This window comes from Equus przewalskii, chromosome 1, assembly GCF_037783145.1.
Source record: "Equus przewalskii isolate Varuska chromosome 1, EquPr2, whole genome shotgun sequence".
In the NCBI taxonomy this organism is placed as follows: Eukaryota; Metazoa; Chordata; class Mammalia; order Perissodactyla; family Equidae; genus Equus; species Equus przewalskii.
In genome coordinates, this window is record NC_091831.1 from 127,114,909 (window position 1) to 127,137,439 (window position 22,531).

At 39.3% G+C, this 22,531-nt stretch overlaps 2 protein-coding genes across 29 annotated transcripts in view; one reads left to right on the forward strand and one right to left on the reverse strand.

Moving 5' to 3' along the window:
• Window positions 1-7,392, forward strand: part of INTS14 (integrator complex subunit 14) — a 31,356-nt gene extending 23,964 nt beyond the window's left edge. For all 23 annotated transcript variants that reach the window (XR_011527433.1, XR_011527434.1, XM_070576835.1 and 20 more), the window contains 3 exons: window positions 2,619-2,737; window positions 4,746-4,811; window positions 6,515-7,392. Coding sequence is in view for 21 of the 23 variants with exons in the window: in XM_070576835.1 (XP_070432936.1) it covers window positions 2,619-2,737; window positions 4,746-4,811; window positions 6,515-6,766 (437 nt within the window). In the remaining 2 variants the exon portion in view is untranslated. The remainder of the gene's footprint in view (window positions 1-2,618; window positions 2,738-4,745; window positions 4,812-6,514) is intronic.
• A 429-nt stretch (window positions 7,393-7,821) lies between these two features.
• The window catches only part of HACD3 (3-hydroxyacyl-CoA dehydratase 3), a 44,582-nt gene continuing 29,872 nt past the window's right edge, over window positions 7,822-22,531 (reverse strand). For 4 of the 6 annotated variants that reach the window (XM_070576947.1, XM_070576958.1, XM_008508377.2 and 1 more), the window contains 6 exons: window positions 21,950-22,060; window positions 16,517-16,644; window positions 14,884-14,996; window positions 13,295-13,401; window positions 12,572-12,703; window positions 7,822-9,539 (listed from right to left, as the gene is read on the reverse strand). In XM_070576947.1, the coding sequence (XP_070433048.1) occupies window positions 9,463-9,539; window positions 12,572-12,703; window positions 13,295-13,401; window positions 14,884-14,996; window positions 16,517-16,644; window positions 21,950-22,060 (668 nt within the window). In that variant the 3' untranslated portion in view covers window positions 7,822-9,462. The remainder of the gene's footprint in view (window positions 9,540-12,571; window positions 12,704-13,294; window positions 13,402-14,883; window positions 14,997-16,516; window positions 16,645-21,949; window positions 22,061-22,531) is intronic. The other 2 variants (XM_070576971.1, XM_070576979.1) reach the window with 1 other exon arrangement.

Here is a 22,531-nt window from a genome sequence, read left to right on the forward strand (position 1 = left end):
GGCAGCCAGGCTGTCTGGGGAGCCGGCAGCCGACGAGTGCAGCCCTCACTCCGGGCTCTCTGACTCCCTGATGGCCTGCCTCTACTTTCTTTTTTTTGTATTTGCTGTTTTCTGTGTATCTGTCACTAATTCCTACCTAAGTAAAATACATTCTTCAGGTATTTTTGTCAGTTTCCTTTTCTTTTTGCTTAGAGTCATCTCCCTTCTTTGTGTTTCATGAATGGACTGGTTTTTCTCTAGGCCTGTTGCATGATCATCATCCTGAGTCTTCCCTTCACATTCTCCCATGCATCTCCTGTTTCATGAATCCTCCTGAGAAAGGGATACATGGGAAGTAAATGTCTGACATCTGGCGTATTTGGAAGTGTCTGCTTTTCATCCCTTACACTTGATTGATACATTTGGCTGGATATTGAGTTCTAGGCTGGGAATCCTTTTCCCTTAGAGATTCGAAGCATTGCTTTGTTGTCTCTTGTGGCTTCCGGTGCTGCTGCTGAGAGACTAGTGCCATGCTGACTGCCAGGGCTTTGACCCGAATCTGTATTTCGCCTGCACTCCTTGGGGCTCTGCTTTGTGTTCTGGATTTTCAAAGCGTTGTGCCTCCTTGCTGGTCTCTTCGTTCATTGTGCTAGGCGCTTAGTGGGCCCTTCCATCTGGCAATTCTTATTCTTCAGTCCTGGGAATATGAATTATGTCTTTTATTTTCCCCTCTCTGTATTCTCTCTTCTCCCTTTCTAGAATACATATTTATGATTTGTGTGTGTGTGTGTCTGTGTAATTTTATCTTCTACCCATTTTTCCATTTTTCTTTTTGTTCTACCTTCTATGAGGTATCTTCAACTTTACCTTGCAACTGATTTTAATTCCGCTGTCATATTTCTTATTTCTAAGAGTCTCCTGTTCACAAATGTTCATAAATAAATTTTTCATAAATGCAATATTTCCTGTCTGCTAAGCCAGTTACCACATATAGGGTCCAAACAATTAGAGATGCTACAAGATAGGCTATGATTAGATGTTGAAATGTTTGGTACTGATACTGAGTGCTGTAGGGTAAAATGTTCTAGAGAAATCACTGTCTGCCAGAAAAACTTGGGACAACTTCATGGAGAAGGTAGGATGGGATCTGGACCTGGAATGTAAGTAATTTGGGGTAGGTGAGGAACAGCTGTGTTGAGAGATGGAAAAAGTGTTGGCTTTGGAACAAGGCCCAGCTGAGTCACAGTGACCCCTGCAAAGGTCCAACCTCTCTGAGCCTCAGTTACCTCATCTTTAATAGGACTAATAATATCTACTCTCTAGGGTTGCTGTCAGGAGAGAAATTGTATATGGAAAGTGTTTTTGGCACATAGTTGAAATCTTATGGTTTTTATTATGTAATTTCCTTGAGACCAGAAAAATACCTTCTCTAGCCACAATTCCTAGCACAGTGCTTGCAACATGGTGAGCTCTTACTATAGATAATAAATGAGTAAATGAGTGAGGGGATAAGTGAATGAGAAAAGGAGAGCATTCCAGGAATAGTGGCCGGGAAGTTGAAAATAAGCATGTTGTTGGGATCTTTGCCTGACTAAAAAGGTTATATATTGACAAGTATCATGGAAATATGTCTGCCAAGCAGAGCCAGTACTTTTTGGAGGAGGCAGGAGGAGGTAGTGTGGGGCCAATATAAGGCATTTAAATTAATGACCAAATCGGAATGAGAGAGTTTCTGGCTCAGTTAGAGAAACTGGGCTAACTCAAGTTTTCAACGTAAAATATTTGAGCAAGGGATTTAAGCTCCCTGAACTTGTTGGGGAAATGATTCCTGCTCTGTCGACCCCAGAAGGTGGTAATAATAAGGATAAAATGAGCCAGTAGATGTAAGTGTGCTTTGTAAAGTTATGGCAAAGTTTCATTGGCTCAGGAAGCAGGCAGAAAAACAGACACCCTTGTTTATCCAAGTGGCTATAAAACCAACATGGCTTTAAATCTTTGGAAGCAATAACTAATAAGCCATAAGGTGGGATATGTTTCACCAAAAAGAAGTGTTTCTTCCCTTGCCCTTTTCCTTAATTTAGCTATATATAATTTTCATTTTTAATTTTCCCAATGCCTAGATGTATGCTGTCTAATCCGGTAGCCGCTAGCTGCATAAGGCTATTTAAATTTAATTAAAATAAATAAAATTTAAAATTTAGTTCCTCAGTCACACTAGCCACACGTCAAGTGTTCCATGGTCACGTGGTCTAGTGGCTACCATTCCCTCATCGCGGAAAGTGCCGTTGGAGAGTGTTGGGCGACTATATAGAATTGTATGTATATATATTTTTCAAATATGTACTTTAGTATTGTTGTATGTATTAGTTTTATGCTGTCTGACCTTAATTTATAAAGCAGATAAATGAAGCTTGTTTCTCTAAAAACATTAAGCTCTTTTTCACTTACATGGGCCTCAGTTGATTGATTGGTTTCCTATGTCAGAGGCTCTCTATTGAGAACAGTTTGATGGATTTTCTTAATTAGGGAAGTAACAGGATGTAGGAGATTGAATGATTCAAAGACCTTGTAGCCTAGTTGGAAATGTAATAGTTTTTGTTTTGCTAGATGTCATTTCAAGAATGTATTTTTCTTTTAAGATGCTAAAGAAAACCCTTATGGTGAGGATGACAATAAGAGCCCATTCCCCCTGCAGCCCAAAAACAAACGCAGTTATGCCCAGAATGTGACGGTCTGGATCAAACCCAGTGGCCTGCAGGTAACATTATCATTCATGATGCTGTCCACCGAGGACAGGAGGAGGGATTCTGGCAGGCAGGCAGACATTTGATTTGATTTTCCTTCCTTTGATACTTAGTAACTCATTTACTTCTAATGTTTGTCATTATTTCCAAAAAGGATTTGAGGTGGCCTACAGTAAAACACCTATTTGGCAAAATCATTTTTTACAAAATTTAGAGCAGTAGAAAACCTAGAGGAAGAGGGGAGACAATTGTGCCGGGAACCCAAGGCAAAATGATAATTGTATTTGGCTCTGAGCTTCCTGCTACCAAGGTCAAAAAAGAAACAAGTAGGGTTATATGGTTTTTCTTGCCTGATTAAAAAGAAGCATATTAGTTCTTCTAGAAAGACACATTTTCCTGGCATTTAATTTTAATGTAAAGTTTTTAACATGGTGAGGCATTGAATAACATAATGGGTGTTATCTTTAACAACAGTTTTGAGAAAGATTTAAAAATCTTCATGTGATTGTTTCTTCCATTCCCACAGTAGAACCCAAGCCATAGCATTACATTGTAATTCCACAAAAACACTTCCTTGGGAAGCTAAGATTCTACTGTTATCAAGGTATGCTGCTTTCAGGCAAGGCTGTCACTGACATTTCTCCTTCAGTTGACATAAAGTCATTTACACCTATTTTTTTAAAAAATCACTTTTTGAGCCTTTTTTCTCATTTGAGCAGCATTTTATTTTCTTTGTTCTTCCAATGAGTCCAGTGTAAGTGAAAAGAGGCAGTCAGACCACCTGACAACAGAAGTAGCTTCTGTTGATGGCAGTCTCTTCTGGCCTCCTTTTCACAGAGAGTGTACACGTCCTGCCATGGCTAAGGGGCAGGGGCCTCTTCTCTTTGTTGGAAAATCAGGTTCTCCCTCTTTCCTGCCATCCCTGACCCTGGCACTTCCCTGTCAGAAGAATAGCTGAATGTTCCTGAAATTATTTTTTAAATTTTGTTTTGGTCTGGGTGTATTTTTTTATTGTTGTGAAATATATATAACAAGAAATTTACCATTTCAGCCATTTTAAAGTATACAATTCAGGGGCATTTAGCACAATCACAGCATCATACAACCATCACCACTATCTAGTTTCACAACATTTCCTCACTCCAAAAAGAAACCCTCTGCCTTAAGCAAGTCAGTCTACATTCCCATCTTCCCCCAGCGGTTGGCAACCACTAATCTGCTTCTCTCTATGGATTTGCCTATTGTGGATATTTCACATAAATGCCATCATATAATATGTTTGCCTTCCTTCACTTAGCATAATGTTTTCAATGTTCATTCATGTTGTAGCATGTATCAATACTTCATTCCTTTTGATGACTGAATAGTATTCCATTGTATAAATATGCCACATTTTGTTTATTCATTCAGTCAATGAACATTTGGATTATTTCCACCTTTTAGCTGTTGCAAATGCTGCATGAACATTTGTCAAATTTTTTTTTTCTTTTGTTGCCGTGCTGTTGTTATAGCTAAGAAATCATTGCCAAATCCAAGGTCATAAAGATTCACCCCTCTGCTTTCTTCTAAGAGTTTTATAGTTTTAGCTCTTACATTTAGGTCTCTGATCCATTTTGAGTTAATTTTTTGTATATCATGTGAAGTAAGGGTCCAACTCCATTCTTTTGCATGTGGCTATCCAGTTGTCCTAGCACCATTTGTTGAAGAAACTCTTCTTTCCCCCATTGAATGGTCTTGGCACCCTTGTCAAAAAGCAACTGGCCATAGATGTATGGGTTTCCTGGGTGTGTTTTTGTGAGAGAAGTTCATTTCTGTCACCAAGGAATTCACTATCATCAAGCATTTTGAAGGAGGGAAGTGCTTTACTAATGAACAGAATGGTGACAACTCAGAAGGGATTCTCGTCTCGACACTGTATCTCTGTTCTCATTTTCATTTCTTTAAACATTTAAAGCCAGCCTTTTGTAGTCTTTCCCTTTTTACCACAGAATTCTAATGTTGAATTCTTTTCACCCTTGATAGACAGATGTACAGAAGATTTTAAGAAATGCAAGGAAACTACCTGAAAAAACCCAGACGTTCTATAAGGTGAGATTATCAAAATTATAGAGGAGGAGGGTAGGCCCTGGGATGTGTGCCAAAAATAAACGGTTCACAGTAATTAGCGTGTGGGGTAGTAGAGTGAACATGGACAGGGATTAGAAATGTATGGCTTCTGCCTCAGTTTTTTATCAGTAAACTCAGTAGAAGTGATAGGTCCATTGCTGCCCTAAAATCCAAAAATTGGAAGTGTGTAAATGGCCTGGTTCTGTGCAGAAGGGCTTCTCTGTGTTGGTGCTGCTGGGAATGGCTGAGGGAAGTTGCTGAAAGGACTGAGTCGTAGCCCTTAACCGCCCTCACCACTCCCATCTGGGTACCCATCTAACCCCAAGCTACCAGTGTACGTGACTTCCTGGGATGGTGATTGCCCAGAACACTCCTACTGTACCAGAGAAGCTGCTTCCAGGAATGACTTCTAAAATTACGCATTTATGAATTGTAAGAGGATGGCTAATCCAGAACCGTTGGTGGAGAGAATAAAGCTACGTAGGGTGGAGGGAGTAGGGGAGGCTTTTAAACTCACTCCTTCTTTCTTCCCTGTCCTTCTGGTGTTTGACTGAAATTAAATTAAGTGGCAGTGTGAGGTATGCTGTGTTGTCAGTTGTGTCCTAGCTTGCTAGTCTTAAAATGTGGTACACACAGCGTGCCCCAGGCTAGCATCTCTTCCGGAGAACATACATACTACTTTGTCTGGGTGTTATCTCATTACCTTTATGTCACTGTTGTCTTCAAACTTAATTATGTAGCGAGCTGGTGAAATCAAGCAAAAGTAACTTTAATCAGCGTCCAACCAGAGAGCTGCTCAGCCCTCCATGCGCCCCCGTAACTGAAGCCCATAATTCACACAGACCCGAGATGACCACTCCTTGACTGTAGCCCTGCAGAGCTTTCTACACACAACTGTCAACTGTCTATCCAAAATGGCACACTTGTACTTTGGCCTTCTTCTGAACTTTTCACTTCTTAACAGATGATAGTAGAGGTAGTCAGAAAGCCATTTCTCTTCTGGTTTTATATAATCCTACATATCAGAGCTGGAAAGGGCCTCTACCAGGTGACTGCAGTGGGCAAGGAAGAGGCTAGGCTTCTCATTTTGTAAAGGAGGCCACTGAGACCCAGAGAGGCTGCACAGCTTGCCCAGATCGCACTGCTAAGTGGTAGATGGGTCACTTCACATTACTCTGCCTCCACCGCTCAACCTTTCTTTTTGTGGCAGTCTTTCAGGTCAGACTTCCTGACTCCTTCAGTGCCTCCTCCAAACATGTTCACTGTCATTCCATCTGAGGCTCACCCAGAGAGGCACTGGAGGGTAAGGGGCCCTCTGAGGTTTGGTGCAAGCCTTTTCCATACCTGAGTAACAGGAAAAGTAATCCTCAGAGTTACGAGTAAATGAAATGACGTATGCAGAGTGCCTCACCATGTCTGGCGTAAGTGCAGACTGTGGTGATGATGACCGCTGCTTCAGACAGCTGTCTTCCTTACCTAGCTCTCTGATCACCTGTAGAGGAACTCTTTCCCAGTCAGGTCATCACGCTCCCTTGTTATTGGCATCTCTATACAAGCATTTGTTCTCATATAAAAATGCTCACTCAAGTTCAGGGATCAAGGAGAATGTGTTGTAAGCTGAGCACTTACAAAGTATGTGATGAGGAAAGTGCACTTCAGGAACGTTGGTGTTTATCTTGTTTCAGGAGCTGAACCGTTTGCGAAAGGCTGCCCTGGCCTTTGGTTTCCTGGACCTGCTCAAAGGGGTGGCTGACATGCTGGAAAGGGAATGCACACTGCTGCCTGACACAGCCCACCCTGATGCTGCATTCCAGCTGACCCACGCTGCTCAGCAGCTCAAGCTGGCCAGTACTGGCACCTCCGAGTATGCTGGGTATGACCACAACATCACACCTTTGCAGACAGACTTCTCTGGGAGCAGCACTGAAAGAATGTGAAGCTGACTTAGGGAACCTTCCTTCTTTTTTTATTTTAAGTGAAATGATTTAGGGTAAAAACCTTTCCAGTCTGTTCACCTCTGCAATAGCCACCCAAAGACCTCCCCGAGGCTGCCTCAGAAGCACCACTTGCTGGTTTGAATGACCCTGCTACAGTCTGAGAAGGGTTCTGAAGGGTGGTTGGCTGCTTGGGCTTTGACCATAGCTTTCTGGGGCACAGAGTGTTTAAGCTCAAAAGACAACTGTTACTCCCACGATGGGCACATCTCCTGAGAAGCTTGAAGGACTGATAAACACAGAGCTCTCCCCACCTTCCTCAGGAAACCTAACCAGCAAGGGTTCTCTGGCTTCCTGAAAGGCATCTTCTCCTCTGTCCTCTCTCAACCATAAGGACATTTTCAAGCTTCTCTCCTTGGAATGAGCAACCTAGAATGTCTGGGACTTGCTAAGTACAAACCCAACACCACTAAGTTTTAGAACTTGAGCAAAAACTTGGTGGTGACCCTTAGGTGCTTTTGGTATGTCTTGAGATAGACTTTTAAACAGCAACCATAAATGTATAAAATGATTCCCATTTCCTCGAGGTTTTTTTTAAATGAAAATAAAATATTTCATTTTCTATAAAATGGTTTCACTGGGAAATTTACTGTCTCTCCTATCACCTGAATGTAATTTCAACTTCCTAAGTGGCACAGATTCATAAATCAGGAGGGTTCTTTGGGCTCCACATTGACTTCCTTGTTTCTGACACTGGGTAGGCCTCACTGCCTAAGCCAGGTCTCATCCAGGTAGATTCTGACATAATTGCCGTTATGGTTCCAGTTCATCAGCTAGCTTCATGACCTTAGGCAAGTCATGTAACTTCTCCAGGCTTTATTTACATCATCAATGCTTTTCAGATTGTTCTGTGGATCTCCTAAGGTTTATTCCCTCAGGCTTCAACCCAAGCAACCATTTTGGTTTAATGCTGAAGTGTTATTTAATATTTCTCTGAACAAAGGACTTTATCGCTACCAATTTGAAAACCATTAGACTAAATGATTTTTAAACACAAGTTATTAGGATTTTGATTGTAAATGTTTAATAGAAATACACAATCTTTTGCTTTCTCAGACAGCAATAAAGAGATTTATAACAACCACTAAGAATACAAGATTCTGCCACAAAGATGCAGCATCATCTACTGCAAAGCTGATCTGCCCAATTACACACAGAAAGTCAGTTGAAAGAACATAAGAAGTTAATACAAACAAGTGTTGAGAGAAGTTACAGACATGCAAAATATCCTTCAGTGCAATGAACTTGTAAAAAATGAGCCAGCCTATGCTAATCAGATGTTTTTAGGTCAAACCAAGTTTCCATCTTGGGCTCAGAGAAACAGCATTAATTCATTGAGTCCCCTTTCCTCCAGGAACAATGAATGGCAGAACAGAAAGAGCTATCAAGCCTTAAATTTGTTTATACAAGCGTTACTTCTAGCACTTTATTTTACTTGGTTCACTTGGAATGTATTAGAGGAAACTCATGTTTTTGACAATGACCAAACTTTAAATTGTCTAGATTTTTTTCAGTTCCTCTCTTGGTGGGTTTCCTGCCAGGAATCTTTGTTAAAGGACCAGCTGGTCGTCCTCGAGCCAGAGTTCTCACTGTTTTCACTGTCCTACTGCAGACTGGTGAAACAACAGCGCAGTAAAAGCAGGTGTTTTTGAGGTGTATTCAGAAACAATCCCACCACTCACTCTGACAGGGACACGGGTAAATGGACTCAGCCAGTGCAAGGGAAGGCAGGCTGAGTTATTTTAGGACTGTGCACAGCCCAAGACAGTTTTGTAGGTGTGTTTAGTCTGGCCTACTGTAATGTTTCCAGTTTGCCACTGGCTGCATTGTCAGCAGCCATCTTACTGCCAGTTTGACCTATCTGACCCCTGTAGCCATTTCGGTTTGGAAGTCTTATCATCTCATTGTTTTCTAACTAATGTTTCATCTTTCTTTTGTGTTGAAAATTGTCCCAGTTTAACTATGAATGAAGTAAGTGATCATGGTCTTCCAAGGTTCTGAGTGGTTTCTGTCAAATCACTCTGCCTCGAGAGGCCCCACACAGGGAGGCACTGCAGTCACAGATGTCAGAGAGGCCAAAAGATTCAGAGGAAATACATGTTCTCTAGCCCCACTCAGACTCACAAATGTTTTATCAATCATTTCAAAAAATCAACGCCACCCCACTTAACAAGTAACCCTCTGGTTCAAATACATTAGTCCTGTTGAGTCACTTTTACAGCCTCCTATAAAGCAACAGAGTCTTGTTTTTTTTTTTTTCACACACAATAGCTGAAAAGAACAAATCCCAGCTCTAAGAATGGCCAGTACCTGGGAGGGTCAGGAAACTGAAGAATTATCTCTGGCCTGTGTGAAACAGACTGGACACAGAGTGGGTGGGGGTAGGGCTGAGTTTTTTGCCGTCACTAACAGAATATACAAGAATGAACCTGTCATGAGATATCAGGAATCCATGTCATGCAAGGACTACACTAAGATAATACGGTAAATTCAGGAATGTTACTGGGGAAAAGGGAAGATAGCCTTGCTGAGAATTCAATTGTTTCACTTTTTAAAAAGACTTTTACATCAGTACAAGAAGGTAAAACTGTAGGAATTATAGATTAGGCTCAAACTGGCAAGAAGTCACCTCTCTCTTTTTAGTGAATCTTTTTCTTTTTTTGTCCATAGCGCCGCCTGCGCTGTTTATAAAGGTGACGGAAATTTACGTATAACCCTGAAAAAGAAAAGAGGCCAATTAGAAATGAGAATCTTTGTCTTTGGTTACAACCAGAAGCCCTTGGGGCAAGGACAGTCTCTAGTTGTCTGTTCTTCATATCCCACAGCACTGTGCTTACTGCAGCTGTTCAGGACGTACAACTTAGAACCAATTACTAACAACGCACTAGAGACAACTCAGTGTTTTCCCAGTGGGTTTACAATTTAATTTTCTCCCATTTTTTATTATGAAAACTTTCAAACATACAAAAAAGGACTGAATCATTATATAGTGAATACCACCTTTAACTTTTTATTATATTTACTTTATCTCATACCCATTCCCATCTCATTTTTTATGTATTTCAATGTAAGTTCCAGATCAGCACACTTTACCCCTAAATATTTCATTGAGTAGAGTTCCGTATTCCTTTTTACTTTCTTTCTTTTAAGGTAAGATTTACATAAAATGAAATACACAAACCTGAAGAATAGAAACAACCCAATTTTTTATTTTTTTTTTTTAGGAAGATTAGCCCTGAGCTAACTACTGCCAATCCTCCTCTTTTTGCTGAGGAAGACTGGCCCTGAGCTAACATCCATGCCCATCTTCCTCTAATTTATATGTGGGATGTCTACCACAGCATGGCTTGCCAAGTTGTGCCATGTCTGCACCCAGGATCCAAACCAATGAACCCCGGGCCACTGAAGCGGAACATGCGCACTTGACTGCTGCACCACCAGGCCGGCCCCACAACCCAATTTTTAATTCAAGCCTACACACTAACATGTATTAAGCAAAGTCTAAAGGCATGAGACACTTTTCTAGGAAGCACAACTCAGTGAATTAGAAAACACAGGATTTCAGAGTGAAAAAATTTCAATCCTACTTGACCACTGACTTGTCCTGTGGCTCAGCCTCACCTCAGTTTCCTCACTGTATAAGAGGGTTAAAAACATTTATTTTACAGACTTATTGTGAGAGAACATATGTTTAGAAAAGCACTTGATCTATGTATAAATATAACTGGTTGTTATACTGCTTCTAAGTTATGAAAATTGAGGATTTATTTCTTTCTGAAGAATAAGAACAATTACATGTTCATTGCAGGCAAACTAAATATGAGTATACAGCCTTGTAAACTGGAGTGTGCGACCACATAACACGAAGAAAAGCGACTAGGGTTAGTGCACATTAAGATACTTCTACCCTTCTAACTTCTTTAGTGAAATATTTTAGCAGTCTTTCCAATACTTACTGCTCTTTAATACTTTATGTATGCCCACCCCATGGAGCCCAGTTACAGTAATACTAGATTCATATAGAGGTAAAGAGCTCTTCTAATGAGTGCATTTCCCAAACTGAACCCTAATCCCTTCAAGGGCCAAACATTTTACCATTTTTGGCTAGAAATCTTTCTAAAATGCATTATATCCTTTCTGAAATAGAAAAGAAATGGAATAAAATTTAACCTTTGGTAAATGACCCACACCCATAATGTATATTATTTAACTGTGCTTCTGCCATGTGCTGATACCCAGAGGCGACCCTAAAGGGTGTAGGTCTCTCATCCCCCAGTACTAAGTGACCAAGACCACTGGGCCTTCCGGCTTCTTGGTTTTACTTTTTGTGGTCTTCCTCTCACTGTCTGGGGTGGCCAGCCTCCAGGATGGTCCCCAATGATCCCTACCTCCTGGTATGTCACACCCCTGTGGAGTCCCTTCCTGTACTAGGTTGGTCTGTGTAATCAACAGAATGCGGCAAAAGTGACGGTATGGCACTTCTGAGATTAGATTACAAAAGGCATGTGGGCGTGATAGAGGTGCTAATTATCACTACAATGGCAATCATATTACTATATATAAATATATCAAGTTGACATGTTGTATAACCTTAAACTTACACAAGGTTATATGTCAAATACATTTCAATAAAAAACAAATAGATAAATTTTTCAAAAGGCAGTCTGGCTTCTGGCTCCCTCAGATCACTTGCTCTGGGGGAAGCCATGTCATGAGCAGTCATATGGAGAAGTACTGTGGCAAGAAACCGAAGCCTCCTGTCCACAGCTACACGAGTGAGCCTGGAGCAGATTCTCCAACTGCAGGCAAGTCTGCAGAAACTGTAGCCTCAGCTGAGCTGACAGCTTGACTGAAACCTCATGAGGGACCCCAAGCCAGGGCCACCCAGCTAGGCTGCTCCCTGACCCTCAGAAACCATGTGAGATAATAAATATTTGCTGTCTTAAGCTGCTAAGTTTGAGGATAATTTGTCACACAGCAATAGATAACAAATATACTATCTGCTGTCACATCCTTCTGTTGCTAGACCAGCCAGCCATACTTATTTAGGGCTACCTCAAGACTTTGTGAACTAAAGAAGGGAGAAATACATAAATTATATTAAAAGGTGTTAGAACGTTATCTAAAGTAAACCACTTATAGTTAGGAAGGCTTTTAAAGCTCTCATATTTGCAACAATTTAGGTTTACTTCTTTTTGCCATCTTTTAGTTCTTAGTTTTTATGAATGAAGGCAAGAATTCATGATTTTTTATGAAAGGAAATGAATAAGGAAGTGAGCAGGGTTGACATGAGGAGCAGGGGGGTTTCCTACTGTTAGGCAGAGGCTTTACGACATCTTTTGGCTGCTCAGAGGCCTTTGTCACCTTCTTCCTTCCTCCGTGCTAGTTGTATTAACACCTCTTTAAACTCTGGATAAGGAATGTGCTACTCAAATTAGTAAAAGTAAAACAAGCTTCTTATTCTATTTCCAAGGAGCTTCTTACATTGTTTTAAACACGAAATATCTTATGGTAACTTCCCAGTGACCAAGAGCACTTCAAGAAGATAACCCCTGGAGACTGGGAAGAAAATATTTCCACACATAGCATATTCTCCTAGCGGGTCTGTTTTGCAAAGTAATCTTTCTCTAATTCTACACTTCTCTTTTGGAAATAAGAATCCTATTAAGGACTTTTAAAACCTTGAATCTTTTAACTCTAGCCTCTAAGAAGTGACAGGAAAAAGTCTATTACAGAGCCAATACTTACCTAAAAATAATATTATAAGATAAATCTGAAGAAAAAAGGAAAATCTAACTTTGATTTTCACTGGATATGGCAATGTGAAACTGAATCTTCCTGTTTCATTGAACACTGGAATGGACTGGATCACCGAGACAGCTGAAAGCAGAAACAAGAACTTGTTAGATGCAAATGAAACAAAGTCACATCGATTGACGGAACCTTCTAACCTCCAAGTTTAACCTCTGGGTTTGTTGAAAATGTTTCGTCCTCGTTTCGTACAGAGGGCTCACGACTCCTCATTTTTTTTTCCTTTAGTTTCCCTAAGAGACGAGCCTGCAAGCTGACCACAGGAAGATGAACGAGGAACAGTCATTTCATAGCACTGGGCTCCAGCGTCCTAGTCTATAAAATGGAGAGGGAAATCCCTGCCAGACTCACTCACTAGATGCTTGTCGGAATAAAACAAAGTCATCAGTATGAACTTGCTTTGGAAAATTTAAAATAGCATATAAATAGGAAGTATGCAGTACATGACCACCCAGCTTCCAAACCTTACAAAATGAGCTACTTCCCTGAATAGTCTGGGTATCAGGAATATTATGGAAGGAAGCCACTATAAAAACTTTCTTGAAAAGTCCAACACTCATATATCAGGCTAAGGCTGGCAGAGGGAGGAAGAAAGGTCTGGGCTATCGGCTTTGCTAGCCCTTAGAACTAAGCTATAAAACCTAAAGTTCCTGAAAGTACCTTCTGCCAAACATCCCAGAGGATACAGGGGAATCCACACAGTGTAACGAAGCCATGTGAGCACCTTCCAATCCATGTCAATGCATGAAAGCATGTAGAAGGGGTACCTATTGAAAATAAGGAATTCGGATGTTAAAAGCCATTTCAGGTTCTGAGAGCAACCCTAAAACACCACTCAAGAAGAATCATTCATAATCAGTCACACACAGCTTCTTCAGAACAGAATTATAATCCTGGGCTATCTACCCACACACTCCCACCATGCTCCTCCCCAGTCTTCAAAAGATATGAACTCTCTTTAATGGCAGACTAGGTTTAGGTCTCAAAGGAACCCACCTTGGAAGAGTTCGGTATATAGAATGAACACTCAGAAGCTTTTTGGCTTTATTCCTAGTTCTGATCTATGGTCCAAGTAGGTGAGGATGACAGACACTTTGACAAACAATTTCTCTCTGGATAACTGAATGTTATCAAAAGTATACAAAAGACCTCTAACCTAAAATCAGACATACTCTATTTAAAAAGAGAGATGATACAAAAAGAAATTTGTTTCTTCCCCATCAGCAAAAGTTAGTATTAAGTACCTATAATCTCTTTCACCTTTGTGTTAAGGAGATTAGAGTCTCCTGGGTGCCATGGGCTACAGACCACAGTTAAGACACAATCTAGGGGGGCTGGCCCAGTGGCACAGTGGTTAAGTTTGCGTGGTCTGCTTCAGCGACCTGGGGTTCCTGGGTTTGGATCCTGGGCACGGACCTACACACCACTTATCAACTCGTGCTGTGGCAGTGTCCCACACACAAAATGGAGGAGAACTGGCACAGACATTAGCTCAGCAACAATCTTCCTCAAGCAAAAAGAGGAAGATAGGCAAGAGATGTTAGCTCAGGGCCAGTCTTTCTCACCAAACAAAAAAAAAAGACAGAGTCTAGGGCTGCTACTGCCTGTTCTCCCTCTCAACTGTTAACGTCTCCAAAATACCATCAAACCTAGAGCTGAGGAGTCAATTTGCAAAACCCTTCCTCCACTTGACAGAAAAAGGAAGAAACATGGAATACGTATGGTCTGGTAGACAAGAATACATCTACTTTGACTGATCTTCTTTTTTCAAAGATATTTCTTTTATTGACAACTAAGAATGGAAGAAACAGGTAAGAGGTTGATTCAAATTTCAGTAATCTTGTAGCAAAAGATTCATTTCTATTATTTCTTCCAGAGGCTGGTCCTTACTAGTTCCATCCAACCTGGATTGCTCCTTCAACCCCACGGTTCTTCAGCCCTTTCAAGAAATTCCATGCGAAGGAGTCCTCTCTTTCCAACAAGACAGCAAGATGCTGAAGGGTAGGACGGGTCTTTCATTTCTCTGACCTCTCCCTCTGCTCCCCAGCACACAGGCTGGTACCATGATCCAATGACTGCTTTAAAAAACTCCGCCTCCTCTTTGCAGAGCACACAGATGCAGCTAGAACTCTCCACACATGGAACCTTAATCCCAAATCAAATGAGACTGGATAAGACAGTAATTCCCTCAAGAGAGCTACTCCACAGGAGAAAAAGCATTCCAACACCACGCTGGCATTTCTACCTACCTGAAAATTTCAACTGTGCTCCATGTATAAAACACAAAGAAAACCACAGCTTTGTTTTGCATTTCTTCCATGGTGCCAAAGATGATAAACAAAATGAAATTTCTTCCAAGAAGCTATTAAAAGGACCAAAAAGAGAAAAAGTTTAAAAATATAGTAAAATATATATATATATATGTGTGTATATATATATAAATGTATCTGAAACCTAACCTCACTAAATTCAAGGTAAATAGAAAAAGATTGAGCTCAACTAGCCTAATCCTCTGCTTCAGTTTTGGAACAAGTTAAAGTGCCCAAACCAGTCTTTCTGAACAGATATGTGTGTGTGTAAGTATGTCATCATAAATAGTATATTTTTAAAAATACACACACACACACACACACACATACAAACACAGTTTAAAGGATACTGTCAAAAGAACATTTGTGTCTGCATAACCCAAGTTAAGAAACAGAACATTACCAGTGTGGCAGCTCCCATAAGTAACTACCATCTTGTGTTAACCATTCCATTGCTTTTCTGTATTTGTTTACTGCTCATGTATGTATTCCTAAACAGTATATTGTTTCATTTTGCCTATCTTTAAACTTTCTGAAATCATGCTGCACATATTATTCTGTGACTTGCTTCTTACTCAATGTTACTTTCCCGAGATTCATCCATGTTGATGCCTGTGGCCCTGTCCAGCTCCAGGAGGCTTCACACACACTGTATTCTAAGTGAATGGCACTCCCTGGAGCCGTGCGATGTGATGATGCTGAACTTGACCCTCCCACTTTGCCCTAGAAATTCTACCCTAATGCTTATTTGTACTAGTCCTTGATATACAAAAATATTGTTTCATTTTAGTGGGTTGCCCATTATCCCCTTTTATCTTTTAAACTAAACAAAACAGCCTCTTTCCAAGGACAGAAAAACTAGAGCTAACAAGGCTATTGTATTAACACTCTTTACCATGCAACTGATCTAATTAGAAAGCCAGAATACAATTAGAGTCAGTATACTAGAGAAGGGTAGAACTATAAAAAGAACACTCCAGAAGAGAATAACCAACAATCACCTGGTTCCCCGAATGCGGGTGGGAGGTATTTAATGTTATGTAATCACATAGCTAGGAAACAGGGCAAGGAGGCTGAAAGACTCATGCCCCATTGCTGATAGCAATTTTCCAAATACTGGGAAACAACAGAGATGTATGCAGTGGGAGAAAAATCCGCACATGAGTCAGAAGAACCACCTTCGCATGTGGAAGAACGCCCAAGTGAAGAGTTCCTAGGCATGACACTGCCTTCATCTACCCAGGTGGGAGGAGACCAAACCCGTCTCTAAAGGATCAAAGGGAGGTTTTTCTGCTCCTGCCTGAATCAAGTTTCCCTAGTTTTAAACCTCTTTTTGTAACTTTATGATTTCATGAACATGTTAAATGCAATGAAACAGACCTGAAATGGCAAACGTCTACTTTGGAAAATATCCCTGAGGCTTAAAGTTTTCCTCCTTGTTCAGATAAAACAACGCTATCCCTGTGCAAATAGCCATTTTTACTAATTGAGACTTCTCAGCAAATTGTGGCAAACCTACTAAATAAACACTGAAATCTTTCACTCCCCAACCTTGAGCTCAACTATTCAATACCTGTATAAGACAAGGCATCACTGGTGACTTAGTGACTCCAATTGCTGCATTGATGGTTTCCACAACTGACAGCATCTGGCAGAAATACATCATGTCAGCCATGGTGTGGAATGTGTCATAGAAGGACTCTATGGAACAAAGACACAGTGAGGGTAAATAAACTGACAAATCCTAACAGAATTATTTCTCAAAGTACATAACTCCTCACATGAAAGGAATTTTAGTAAAGGTATAATAAACATCCAGACAGATTCAAGTCTACCATTCAACTAAGCTAGTGGGAAACAGGCCTGTGAGGTTATTAATTAGTAAACTCTACTGGTTACCAGAAAGTTAACACATAAACCCTGTATGACCTTTTCACTTTATTTTTTTATTTTTATTATTTTTTTTTTAGGAAGATTAGCCCTGAGCTAACTGCTGCCAATCCTCCTCTTTTCGCTGAGGAAGACTGGCCCTGAGCTAACATCCGTGCCCATCTTCCTCTACTTTTTTATATGTGCGATGCCTACCACAGCATGGCTTGCCAAGCGGTGCCATGTCTGCACCCGGAATCTGAACCAGCGAACTCCAGGCTGCCGAAGCGGAACGTGCGAACTTAACAGCTGCGCCACCTGGCTGGCCCCGACCTTCTCATTTTAAAAGGCAAGAAAAAAAAGTATACCTAGAGTTCATTCAGTTATTATATGCTGAAAAATCTACATATCAGGCACATTGATAATTCTTTTAAGGTCCATTACCTCATTTAATTTAAAGCTAAAACTATACTACATATATTGAATGCAATCCAGCCTTTTAAAAATCTCAAAAACTGTACAATCATAAATAAATGCAGAGGTGAAAACTTATTGAATAAAATTAATTTTCAAAAACCTTATGTTCATACATTTAATCCTAATAATTCTTATTCTGAGAATATATCCTAACTAAAATATCTAAAATGAAAACAAAGCTTTAGAAACCAAGTTGCTCTCTGAAACATTATTTCTAAGTGCATTAAAGTAGAAACGGTCTAAACGTCTAAGAGTATGGAAAGTTTGAGTGAACTATAGCATACCTACTTCATGGGATAGTATACAAGCAATTTAAATGACAGTTATTGCTTAGATGAGGTCAGCAAATGTAGTATCAATTCTGAGTGGTCCATAATATCTTTTACTTTTCATACTGATCCTCACTTGACATCCTGATTCCTACATTCCGCTTTGCAGTGTTTTCTCAACCAGGGCACCACTGACATTGCAGGAAGTTTAGGATTCTTGGCTCCCTGCCTATTAAATACAAGTACTAGAGCCTCTGAGGATCTGGCAAAGTTAGCTAACGAAGTTGACACTGTGGGAGCACCATAAGAGAGTGGTTTAAATATTACATGAATAAAAGAGGCCCTTGCAAAAACTGAAAAAACGCTCTACTATTTTTGCAAAAATGATCCACTTGACAGCCCTGCTACAAAGTCAAATGTGAAATGAAGAATGGTACATACTCCTATTTTATAATTTTGCCATAAAAATTCCACCAATAAGTTCAAAAATTGACTAATTTTCTTTGAAGAACTAATGCAAAATTACAATTTAAATTTTGCTATATGTAAGATAAAAAATTTATTTTCATAATTTTAAATGTCTTTTCAAGACAAAATCCCAATCAAATCTTTTTGCAACCATTTACAACAAAATTCTGGGGCATTTCAGGGGACTTAAGGGGATTCACTTTAAGTGTCATTTTTCCTGGACAAATCATCTGAAAAATCAGGACCTCCTATACTTTGAAATAGAAAGTCATGCCTTAAGATTTGGCATGTCATAAACAAAAGTTAGATATTGTTGCTCTGTCTCTGATTTTATGGGAAATTCACCCTTATTTCAATTCAGGAATAGAAATCTGATTTCTAAAATGATAGCTATAAAGAATATTAATAACATTAAAAAGCTTATAATATTGTTCTAAAAACAAGATGCAAAATTGTATATACAGTATGGTCACAAATTTTAACTAAAGGAGATAAAAAGACTAAAAGGAAATGTACGGAAATATTAATAGTGATGGATAGTGGCTTACTAGCCTCCTCTTCCTTCCCTTCACACCTCCGCCTCGGTTTTGCCCTATTTTCCAAACTTTCTTAAATCCATACATTTACTTTTATGGTTTGAAAAAAAATTTTTGAAAGCACTAAAAGGCACTCGTATGTTAATGGCATATGGATCTAAAGAGTGGCAGTATACATCAAAATCCTTAATAACAACATGCCCTTTTATCTCACAATTCCACTTTTGGAATTGTTACTAAGGAAGTTATGTGGGTTTGAAAAGATATATACCAAGGTGCCAAGGACCTGTTGCTCTCATGGATGGAATTCCGAGAGTTTTTGTTTTGTTTTATTTAAGTCTTTATTTTCTCATTTTTCTGTAATTAACACTTATTTTTATAATTAGAAAAAAATAAAAATTTAATAAAAAAGTATTCCTTAATAGAGAGCTAGACAAACTCAAACAAGAGTTTCTACATAAGCCCAAGAGTTTGCTGCTGTTTCCTCAGCATGAGAAGTTTAACAAGCACATGTTTACATGACAGAACAAGTACATGTGTGGAATTTGCCACTCACCCAGCATCCTTTATTCAAAAGGAAAAACTTACAAGAGGCAAACTATGACCCTGGGTGCCAGGCCCCAGGTCCCTACTACATCTAAAGCAGCAGTCCCAAACCAGTAGGTAGTCAGGAAGGGGCTCAGAGCCAAAACAGAAATTACAAATCCAGGCAGCTCACTTTAAACACATGACCCAGATAACCTAGCAGCCAGCAGGCTTGCACGGGAATACTCAGAATCAGCCCAACTACGTTAGGTTAAATAAATTTTTTATGTATTTGAATGTCCTTATTCATTCCATGGGACTTGGGATAAATCCATACTAATAAAAGCTACAGGTCTGAGAATAACTGTGTCTGAGACTTCCTTTGTTTCTTTAAATAACTCATCTGTAGACCTCTGGTCACACATGACTTTAAGACACCAGGCATTTGGACAGTTTTCCACCAGCCTGCTACTGTGCTCTGCAGAATTCCAAGGTGTACAGAAGGCTGAAAAAACAACACGCACTTCTTCTTTCAAATGACTCTAAAGCTAACTACAATTCACCTCCACAAACTTCAGACGGGAAAATTTAGGACTGAAGACTAAAAGAGCCTATAGGATTTTTTCCTCTTTTTAAATAAAATTCATATTTTCCATAATACTTATATTTTTCTTCATATTTGCTTTATAAAAGAAAGAAATAATTTTTAATTATCCATTCAAACCATTTGAAAATGGTGCATTTTCCTCCAATCTTTTTGCATGTACTGGTTAGTTTTTTTCTCCTTTTCATATTGGTGTGATCAAACTGGAAGAACAAACTTATATGTTACTTTTTTAGCCTATCGTAAGTATTTTTCCACGTTACTACAAACTTTTTAAACACTTTATATTTGCTTCACAACATTCAACTGAAGGAATGTTCTAAAGCAATCCCTCATTGGACATTTAGGTAGTTTCTAATTTGTCACTAATATAAATAATACCATAAAGCAAATCTTTTTTGAAAAAGCTTTTCTTGAGGTTTCAATTTTCTCCTTAGAACTTATTTTCAGGAGTGACAAACCAAGTTCAAGGATATGAACAGTTAAGGTTCTTAATGCACCTTGTTAAATGATTTCAAAAGAGTTGTTGTCCTTATGTCCCCTCCCAATAGCCACTGGAGTGTTCACTAAATTTAGCCTACGTCCTCTTGAATTAGGTATCTTTTATAACTTTGCAAAATTGGTAAATAAAAAATAATATTTTACTTTTCAGTTCCTTCATCATTGCTGAGTTAAACATTTTGCTGTATGTTTAATTAGCTTTATTTTCTCTTATGAACTATCTATAATGATTTTTGTTTATTTATCTACTGGGTGGAGTTTTCACATTTTTAAATCAATTTGTACAAGGTTCTTTATACGTGAAAAGAAAAACAACTCTTGCTGATGTTTGTTACAATTTTCCACCGACCCTCTATTCCCATGCTGCTCACCTCAATGTGCTTTTAAACTTTAATGTTGTCTTGACTCAGATGTTGTTAAATATACATGAATTTAGGTATTTTACATAGTCAAATGTATTGAGCTTTCTTTATTTCTTCTAACATTTTTAAGCTTAGAAAGTCCTAACTCTCCATATGAGATTTTTATAACCATTTACTTATATCTTCTACTATGACCTAACTTTTTGATACATGACTCTTAAATCCTTTGGGGAAATTTATTTTGTATAATGTGAGAAGAGTCAAACAGATTGCTTGTCTCCCTCATGCACCCAAACCTAACCAATTTTCCTAGAAAATATTATCAGATTTCCCATCCAATAAAAAATTAGTGGATAATATTCCCCTTTCCATTGATTCATGATTCTTTTTGTATCACATATATATTTTGGATACATATAACGTAAGAATTATTTCTGGGCCACCTAATCTGCTCTGTTGATTAGTCTATTCTTATACTAATGCTATATTATGTTAATTACCATTCTTTCATATCAGGTAGAGAAAGTCCTCTCCCATTACTCTTTAGTCCCCCAAATTTTATTATCTATCTATTGCTCTTAATAAAACTTCAGAATACTTTAGATCACATTTTCAAAAATTTTCCATTGTCATTTACTTTGTCCGGAATTCTATTAAACACATAAGTTAGGGGGCTGGCCCAGTGGCGCAGTGGTTAAGTGTGCACGTTCCACTTCGGTGGCCAAGGGTTTGCCAGTTTGGACCCTGAGTGCAGACATGGCAACACTTGGCAAGCCATGCTGTGGTAGGCATCCCACATATAAAGTAGAGGAAGATGGGCATGGATGTTAGCTCAGGGCCAGTCTTCCTCAGCAAAAAGAGGAGGATTGGCAGCAGATGTTAGCTCAGGGCTAATCTTGCTCAAAAAAAAACACCACATATAAGTTAATTTAGCAAGAACTAGTATCTTTGTGATAGTCTTTTCATTCAGTTTTAGAATAGTCCATCTGAGAATCTATTTAGGCTCCAAAGAGGTGAGATCCCTTTTGGACTTGCATAACTTTGGCATGGAAGTATCATAACATCAATTTATTTAGTTAAAAATGAATATCAAGTAGTGAATAGGAAAGGGATGCTAGCCCAAGATGTGCCCCTGGTGAGCTGTGTGGACGTGGACCATTTCTTTGACCTTCTCTAAGCTTGTTTCCTCACCTGTTAAATGGCCAGAATATCTAATCTGCTTGTTTCACAAGACCAGGGGAAATAAGAGATGTGAAAGTAAATGAAGGCATGAAATGCTACACAAACGTGGGGGGTAGGGGCTATTACAAATACCAAAGGCAAAGAGTGTTACCTTTGGTGAGTAGTGGGCCAAACTACTGAAAAAAGAAAATCAGGCTTGAAATTTTGACTTGCCTTTTCCCAAGATAAAGAACCGCACAGTCATGTTGACAAATATCCAGGAGAATCCCAAGAACTGAACAAGATTATACATGAATAGGTATCCTTTCTTCAAGCTTGTAAGAGCTGAAAAGCAAAGCAAGGCAAGAAGGTGTTCAAAGCAGTAATCACAGCAGGAGAGGGGTATATGGGGAAAACCCAGATGACTTCATCCCTCTTTCCTACTTGGGTGCCCTAAGCTCCCACACAAATACCTGGCCCAGGTCTGAACCAGCCTGGGCTCCCGGCCCCAGAGAGAAACAGATAAGGAAAAATTATGAGGAACATTGTACTCTAAGCTATGTCTTCAGTGATCTTTCCTGTCACAGCCTTGAAGGGTAAGTATACAGACATCATAAATCCAAGAAGAAAAAAGAAAAATTGCCCCTGGCAAAGAATGACCAGCTCAGGAGGCATTAGAGGAGGGAAATAAAGTTACAACCAGCTCCTGCCCTTGTCAATCTTAATATAACCTACAGTTTCTTCTTTGCTGGAATTTTTTAAGGTCATGCAGGTCAAACTAGGTCAAAGAGATAGACACAGTAATGAAAAAAAAAA